The sequence below is a fragment of the Babylonia areolata genome, chromosome 25 (assembly GCF_041734735.1).
Source record: "Babylonia areolata isolate BAREFJ2019XMU chromosome 25, ASM4173473v1, whole genome shotgun sequence".
Lineage (NCBI taxonomy): Eukaryota > Metazoa > Mollusca > Gastropoda > Neogastropoda > Buccinidae > Babylonia > Babylonia areolata.
The window spans coordinates 2,837,764-2,846,373 of NC_134900.1; the positions used below are offsets into that span (position 1 = coordinate 2,837,764).

The window sequence follows — 8,610 nt, forward strand, 5'->3', positions numbered from 1 at the left end:
ATAAAGTTCTTTCTAGTCATCTTGTTAAAACAATATTGCACCTCTGGGATGGACACAAAAAAATAAAAAATGAAGCCTAATTATATGCAAACTGCATTTACTGTTATATTTGTATTTTTTGGATATTCTGACCCAACAACAAGAGCAGTCATTCTTATCATTTTTTGTTCAAACAGGAACTTCTTTTGCTAAGCATGGAAGTTTTTTTTTATTTTGCAAACGTTTTGGTGCAGATAGTAAAAAAGGGAAAGTACTCTGTAATTAATGCTAGGGGACCTAATTTGCTTTAAACTGATCTTTCTCATCTTAAAAAGCTTGGATTTTTTTTAAGTGTATCACAAATCAGTCTTGAAGGCCTTGCCTCTCTTGTTTTGTTTGGTGTTCTGCTCAACATTTCAGTGGTTTTACCCCTGTGTGGCTTCAAAAATATGACCTACAAGTCACGCATGCTTCCAGAAAGAATATTCCTATTGCTGATGATACTTTATCAAGGACGTTCCAGCCAGCTGAACCAACTGAAATTGATCCTTTAATGGATTTTTACAGCGTCACACATGAGTCACCAAGAACCTCTATTCCAGTCAGCGATGCCGAGATGAAAGAATTACAGAGTACAGCCAGAGTTGATTAACAACTGCTTTGCCTAAAAGAATAGATACAGCATGTATGGTCTGATCCCAAAAAGCAATGTCACCCCAACGTAACAGATTTTATTAACTTGAGGGGCAAACTAACCATCATATTTAAAGCTCAAAAGGCTCCATATATTCAGAACAACTTGGAATTGGAAAATTACACAATGTTGAAGAGATCCAGTTCTGGCTAGGCATAATTGATGAAAGCAAATCAAGAACCTGTGACAAACTCCTGTCTGCATACGTTGAGTTTCTTCAAACCAGAGAGTACCTTTCTCTCACTGGCCATCCCGTTACATCCTTGGCAAATTTACAACAGGTCTATTTCCATGAATCAACAAAGTATTATAGTTGATGCTTAAAGTCGACAAACTGTCAAATATGACAACTGTGTGTGTGTGCATGCATGCATGCACATTTGCCTTTGTGTGTATGCATGTGTGCACATGTACATTTGTTTATGATTATGTGTACACGTGTGTGTGTGTGTGTGTGTGTGCAAACGCTTTTTTGTGTGGTTGTGTGCATTCATCAGATTTTTTTTTCTCTCCTGAATTCAAAGTGTTACCACTGTTTCGTGATATTACTATTAGACAAGGGGAAAAAATCTGTGCATATTTATGTCCATGCACTTTTTGGAGTAAGGTGGGAGGGGGTTATAGGAAGAGATGGTGGAATTCACGAGTGTGTGTGTGTGTGTGTTCATGTGTGTGCACGCTTGAGCATGCATGTTTCCATTGTGTGGGTGTTTTGTGTATGTGTGTGTGTGTGTGTGTGCAAGAAATAGAATGAGAGAACGAGAGTATCATATCAGTGTGTGCACCCGTGCATATTAATATGTATGTGTACACTCAGGGCGTGTGCATGTGTTTGTATGCTTGCGTGTATGTGTGGGTTAGCAAGAAAGAGAATATCAGTAGTTAGTGCTTGTTTGCATCTGTGCCATAAATATTTAAAATACATTAACTGGAGCATGGGACGAAAAAAATGCATGTCTACACTGATTGACAGGCACGTGACAGGCCAAAAGATCCACCTATTGTTCACACTGCACACAAAGTCATGCTGAAGTTCTTTGTTTTACAATTATTTATTTTGGTATTAAGCCAGCATGCTGAACACATTTATCGGCTTCACTAGTATAACAATGCCTATAAGATGCTCCCAAAGGCTATCCTTCACTCTTATTACTAAAGGATATTTGCTACAGGCCAGCATTCTCCAATAAAGATGTCAAACTTCATTTTGAATGAACAGTTACATTCTCGCTTAAAATACATGCATGTTCGCAAAGTCCATCCTTATACATCATAATAGATAAATAAGACATCAGCTTTCTCTCTGTTCACAATTAGTTCTACTGTAACAAACAAAAAAATATTTAAAAGAAAAACTTGTAACAAAACATTTTAGAAAGTATAAATAATCAGCTGAATGAGTTTTTTTTAAAGGCAAGAAGTAAAACAATTTTTTTAAATCTCTCTAAAAAAAAAAAAAAAAAAGAAGAAGAAAATTAATAAAAGCAGCAAGAAAAACTTTCCAAAATTTCTCTCTTTCTCTCCATCACACACACTAACACAGTCACATTAACGGTTTTGTGAACAGACCGCCTCTCATTCCAAACACCAAATATCAAACATGGTCCAAATACAAAATTACTGCTGTAGAAAATTCAGTCCTCGAAGTTTTCTGACAGTGACCACAAGGGTGTCGAGGGCTGCACGGACCCAACCCTGAATCTCGGCCAGTCGCATCAAGGCCTTCACAGCCTCCTGCAGAGGGACCTGGCTGCTCTCCCTTTGGCCCCACACATCGAAGATGGACTGCGAGAAGGAGCAGAAGGCACCAAGATCCTCTGAAATGCGAAGCGCACGGCGTCTGAGAAGAGAGTCTGGAAGATCCTTCAGAAGAACCAAAGAGTACTCCACCACCTCCAGAAGCTCCTGCTTGCTGTGGACGGCGTTCTTCAGGAAGGATGAAACCATCTCCAACACTGTGGCTGAGGAGTTTGGGATGGATGAGGGGAAAGCTTCAGAGCAGGTTTTTGTGATGTGCTGGGTAAGGACTTGGTTTTTCCCGGCTGCTGTTGCCACAGCTTTGGCCAGAGTGGCAACAGCCTGTGATCCATACTGCTTTTGGCGGAGTTTCCGATGTTCCACGGCTCTCTCCATCAGAGACATTCTCTGACGCCTGTTTCCTGAGGGTGGCTGCCGCTGCTGCTTGTCATCGCCTGACTGCTTGGAATAGTCCAGATGATGAACGACAACGGTGGTTGTCAGCTTTTGCTCTCGATTCTTGTCAACACAGCCATAACGATCAGGATGGGAAAAGCCTGGCCTGGCACAAAACCAACAGAACAATTGTCCACATCTGCAGGTCATCTGAGGACATCCGCCGTTTTTCAGAACAAAACTTCTACACGTTGGACAATGTTTTCCTTCTACAACCATGGTGCTCTTCTCTGCCAGTTTACGTTTAAATCTGGCTGCTTCTTCCTCCTGATAATCATCATGTACTTCAGCCAAACGGTTTGGGAAGGTGGTAGTGGCCAGATTAGCTCGGTAGTCTTCAGCCTGTTTGCAGGAGGCTGGCCAGTGGGCCGGCATCAGACACTGGAAGCAGACATGGGTGCCACAGGCACAGACAACATCCTGCTGGAACTGGTGCTGAGTATTGGATGAGGAGGGCTGGAGGCTGATGACACGTCCACAGGACTCGTTGGGACACCACTTTTCTGTCTGGGAAGCACCAATGCGAACCTCTTCTTGCCTTTGCAGCATCTTTTCTACAGTGTCCAGAGGCGCCACAGACAGCATCACCCCCACCTTCACTTCTTCCTGGCAGTCGTAACCTAGACAGGTCAAACGAACAAAGCCTTCGTGGAGACGAATGTGAATATGCTGTGACCAACAGGAGTCACACACGTGGTGGTTGCATGTCAGCAGGGCAGTGGAAGGTGCAGTGCCGTGTGTCAGTGGGCTGATATCGTCATAGCACACGTCACAGAAAACTGGTCCTTCCTGCTGCAGATCTGACAGGGTCGGCAGCACGATGTCAGAAATGGCAGAACCTCTCTGAAACACGCGTTTAACGGATGGAACATAAATCTCAGATGAACCAAGGTGACCTTGAAGGTGATGGTGTGAAGCATTGGTTGGGTCTGGAATGAAGACAGGGAAATGACTCTTGTCTCTGAGACTGGCCACAAGATTCTGCAAGAAGTCCATGGTCTGACTTATCAAATTCATGACTGTGCCTCTGAACAGACCTTCTTGTTCCTGGGTATTCATCTCCACCGTCAGCAGTCCATCATGCAGTTTTGTATTGAGCAATACTCTGTAAACATCCCATTCATCATCATAGAAGCCATCGTGAACACAAATGAGATAAGACAGAGCCTCCTCAGTCTTTTCTGCCACTTTGGCCTGAACTCCCTGCTTCTTCAGCAGCCCTCGCACACTGGACGTGACATCCAGGACAAACTTGCGAGGTTTACAGTCCACCTCATGATAACACTCTCCAAAACAGTCCTTTAGGCTGGCCATGGTGACATCATCTTTCGGAAGCAGAACTCGAGTGGATTCTGGAGGGACAGGTGAAAAAGAATGAACAGAAGGAGCCATTTCTTCTGTCTTTTTATCTTGAGCAGAATGTTCCTTGGACTCAATAAGTTCAACAGCAGGGGACTTGCCTTCTTCTTGAAACTCGCTGAGGTAGACAATGTGGGACTTGTCTTGTTCTTGGCAGAGAGAAGTCTTCTTCTTGCGACGGGGCTTGGTAACACCCTTGAAGTTTTGCAACTGCTGCGCTTTCTCAATCAAAGAACTCAGAAGACATTCTGCAGGGTTTCGTTCCTCTTTGGCACCATCAAGCGACAAGAATTCCTCCTGGTCGACAGTGTGAGCAGTGGTAGTCAGGGCCTGGCAGGGTTGACTGTGACCAGCGAAGAGTTCCCAGTCATCAATGTCTTTCAAGTTGATCCGTTTCCTTTGCTTACCACGGTGCTGTTTCCTGGGCTTGCCGTGCTGCACGTGCTGATCACTGCCTCCAAAGGAAGCGTCCTCGTCCTGCTTTATGTACTTGGGGTTGTGGGAAATGGAGCTGCTGGCTGGGGATGGATAGTAGACCTCGTAGCGCACCTGAAAACAGAATAAAACACTTAATTTTGAATAGATACAGAGATGAGATACAGAGGTGTAAGAAATAAGCAGGTATATGAACAAACACATAAACTGCTGTGCGAAAACCAAAAATATTAAGGTTTTTTTTTTTTTAACTTGTGTTACAGTGTTCTGGGGGTGTGCTAGTGGTGCGACTTGATTCATTGGTTGATCAGATGCTGCATAGTTTGATTTGTTAATTGCTTATTTTCTCTACCAAGACTTATACACACACACACACACACACACACACACACACACAATCGACAAATTTCCACATCAAATCTGTTTAATGCCTTTGTTTTGGTTGGTAGGCCAACTTTACTGTGGATTCACTTACTTTTCAAAGAATGTAAGCATGTGCTGAAAACATTAACACCATCCAGGAATAAACTGTATGACTGGACCAAGTAAAACTGGGTACATAATTATTATATGCTGTGCCTATAGATATGATTGAGTCTCATGTCTACCGGCTACCAGTAAGCATTGCCCAGTTACCCATATTGAAGTTGAAAGTTATGGTGACCTAAATTAGGTCAAGTGAGGCAAACGTAGTCATTGAAATAAACTGTCAGTGCCAGTTCTACAACTGTTTTCAATGGCCCTGATAACTGGCATTGTTTTACTGACTATATCTATACTGGTGACAGTCACATACAGTTACCATCGTCAATAAGCACATATCACGAGTGACATTACAATGGCAGTGAATATTATGACAACATGCTGCGTTTTTTCTTCTTCATATTCTTCTTCTGGGTTTTTTGTTGTTGTTGTTGTTGTTTGTTTGTTTGTTTGTTTGTTTGTTGTTTTATTGTTTTTTTTGTTGCTGTTTTTTTTTAATTTTTTTTTTTATAAGAGTTAGTGGGTAGCATGGCCACCTAGATCCATCACGGATGATTTGAGTCAGACACAAGCCGGAGAGAGGGAGAGAGATTCAGAGGGAGACACAGAGAGTAACTCAAAGAGAGAGAGAGGGGTGTGGGGGGAGAAGGCAAACAGACTGCATGATGAACAGTTAGAGAAAGACCCTGACAGAATCGGTGGCTAAATGATCAAAAAATTTTGTTCAATTGCTTACCTCCGATTCTCCCAGCTGGTCTCCCCTGCCGCCTCTTCCCTGCTCCGTGAAAACTTCCACCGTCTTTCCCGTTGTCGTGGTTTTTTCTTTCTTTTTCAGGCCTTTCTGTTCCTGCAGTTGTTCTCGACGTTCTCGCCTCACAGCTCGCCGAGATTTACCATCCGCTCTGGGGAAACTGAAACCAAAATAACGTCCGTTTTGGGGCTGGATTCGCTTCACCTCTCCTCTGTTGCTATGGAAACTGACGCAGTTGGCCTGGCGTTTCAGTTTGTGGCATTCCAACACCGACACTGTCAACTGTGAGTCTGCAATGTTGCCGGTCTGGATCTGGCGGATGAGGGAAGAGGGGAGCAACCACCGGGCCTGTTTGTTGAGCGACAAAGCCACGTTCACTGCCACATTGCCCGGCTTTGTTTTCATGACATCTCCCTTTGTTCTCCGAATCGTCAAGGGAACCTCATCCAGTTTTTGAAGAAGCGCTGGGCGGATTCTGGAAACGATGCATGCCTGGTTGTGGTACAGGCGACTGTAGCGAGAGTTGTAGGCACGCAGGGTGTTCCCAGAGTGAACCCCGCGATAGGATGTTTTCTGCACCATGCTTCGATCCTTCTCGTTTGTCGTCTGCTCACAGTCAAACAGTTTCGAGAAGCGAAACAGCAAGAGGGTATATATAAATAATATATATATATATCTGTCTTTTCCGAGAGCTGTGCGTGACAGCTTACTCTGCTGCAGTACAGCTTCACACTGGTTTTTATAGCCTTCAAGTTGGGTTTACATCCGAGTGATGAAATCTGCTGAAGTGCAGCTTTAGGCTGGTTTATTTGGGTTTACATCACAGTGGTGAAATTCTCTGTCGGGTTATTTTTGGAAGTGTTTGTCGAGTTAGCCTCGTTCTGGTCACACGATCTAAAAATAGTAATAAACGTCACACAAACGCGCGGGTTACTCCGCGAAGAGCAGATTATTTTTAGTTGAAACGTTTGGCCTCGTTGAAGTTAACCACGAATCTAATTTTAGATCAGTGGCGGTTAACTCGGCAGAACTCTCTCCTGGATGCATACGTCGCAGGAGCCAACCAACGGAAAAAACGCCGTCTGTCTCTGTGTCTGCCCGTCTGTCTGTCTGTCTCTCTCTCTCTCTCTCTCTCTCTCTCTCTCTCTCTCTCTCTCTCTCTCGTCGTTTACCTAATTTTGATCTAAAGAACACACACTCATCAGTTGTTCACAATGTGTTCTTCTTGATTACTCAGCACTTCATCGAATAGTGATACCCATTCTCTCTCTCGCTCTCTCTCTCTGGGTGGACATTTAAAAAAAAAATTTAGTAAAAGAACCGTGGCCAAGAAACACACACACTGACACCGACGCGCGCGCGCGCACCCACCCACACACACACACACTGACACACACACACACACACACACACACACACACAAAACAATTGAAAAACAACACAACAAAACGACGACAACAAAAAAACATTCAATATCTCTCTCCCGCTTCCACTGACAGGCGCGCGCGCGCGTGTCACGGTGTGTGTGTGTTTGTGTGCATATATGTGATTGCATGTGTGTTTGTATGCACATGCACATTTAGCCTCGTTGAAGTTAACCACGGATCTAATTTCAGATTTGTGGCGGTCAACTCCGCTGCAGAATTCTCAGTGTGTGTGTGTGTGTGCGTCAGTGTGTGTGTGTTGTCGTTTACCTAATTTTGATGAAGACAAACGAATTCACGGCACTCATCATGTAGCATTCCATTAAGTAGTGATACTCAACCTCTCTCTCTCTCTCTCTCTCTCTCTCTCTCTCTCTCAGTGGAATGAAAAAACACAAACAAACAAACAACAAACAAACAAAAAACACACACTGAAGAACCCGTACACACACATATAGGTGTGTGTGTGTGTGTGTGTATGCATATGCACATTTATGTGTGCACATGCATGTGTGTGTGCACACACCTGCACTGATGCCTTCAGAACATACACATCATGATCAGATGATGGCATAGTGTACATCCCTCAGTCGAGGTTTGGGCACCATTAGGGTTGACTTAAGAGAACGTAGACCTGGGCCACTGGGAAACATCGACCACACCTACTCAAAATTTTGTGGGAGCATCGGGACTTGGAGAACATAGACAAGGTCCAGTTTAAAACATCGCTGTGAACGTGGATTGGGACATCCTACAACGTCTTACGATTGTATGTATGAAGGGGAAGAAGATGGTTGCAGGAGATAATGTAAAAGAATTAGGTATCACAAACCAACATTGAGGAAGACTCTGTGTGGAAAAGAAGGTACCACAAACCAACAAAAAATGACATTGAGAAGGACTCTGTAAAGACTTGATTCCCAACCCATACAATTATAAGTACGTAAGCCACACACTTATAGTGAGGTGATCCATCTAACACCTTGATTAAAAACCTGAGACTATAGAAGATACAGGAGAGAAGAAACAGCGAGTACTCAAATCTACTGCTGACTAACAGTTACGGGAAGAGCAGGAATGCGGGACAACATGGACCCCTTAAGCTGAAGAACTGCCCTACTGGTGACTGGATGGAATGAAACGCCGAGGCCAGCAGTCATTCTATGTGCATATATATGGGCTACAGCACATATAGCCGATGCATATATATAATGTGGTGGCCAGGTGGTAATTACAAAAATGCATTCGCATAGGAGGCAAGAGAATCTGAGCATGCGAAATCAAATCATACA

At 43.7% G+C, this 8,610-nt stretch overlaps 1 protein-coding gene across 1 annotated transcript; it reads right to left on the reverse strand.

Moving 5' to 3' along the window:
• Positions 1 to 1,574: 1,574 nt before the first annotated feature.
• On the reverse strand, positions 1,575 to 6,656 carry LOC143299420 (uncharacterized). Its single transcript, XM_076612604.1, has 2 exons — positions 5,880 to 6,656; positions 1,575 to 4,774 (listed from the first exon to the last, which is right to left on the reverse strand). Exons 1-2 carry the CDS (start codon positions 6,474 to 6,476, stop codon positions 2,291 to 2,293), a joined length of 3,081 nt encoding a protein of 1,026 aa, XP_076468719.1. The 5' UTR covers positions 6,477 to 6,656; the 3' UTR covers positions 1,575 to 2,290.
• Between the last annotated feature and the right edge of the window lie 1,954 nt (positions 6,657 to 8,610).

Excerpts from the sequence above, each read along its gene's own strand:
- LOC143299420 (XM_076612604.1), bottom strand. The coding sequence starts at position 6,476 with ATGGTGCAGAAAACATCCTATCGCGGGGTTCACTCTGGGAACACCCTG. Across the intron at positions 4,775-5,879 it reads ACCAGCTGGGAGAATCGGAG|GTGCGCTACGAGGTCTACTA; the intron begins GTAAGCAATTGA and ends TTCTGTTTTCAG.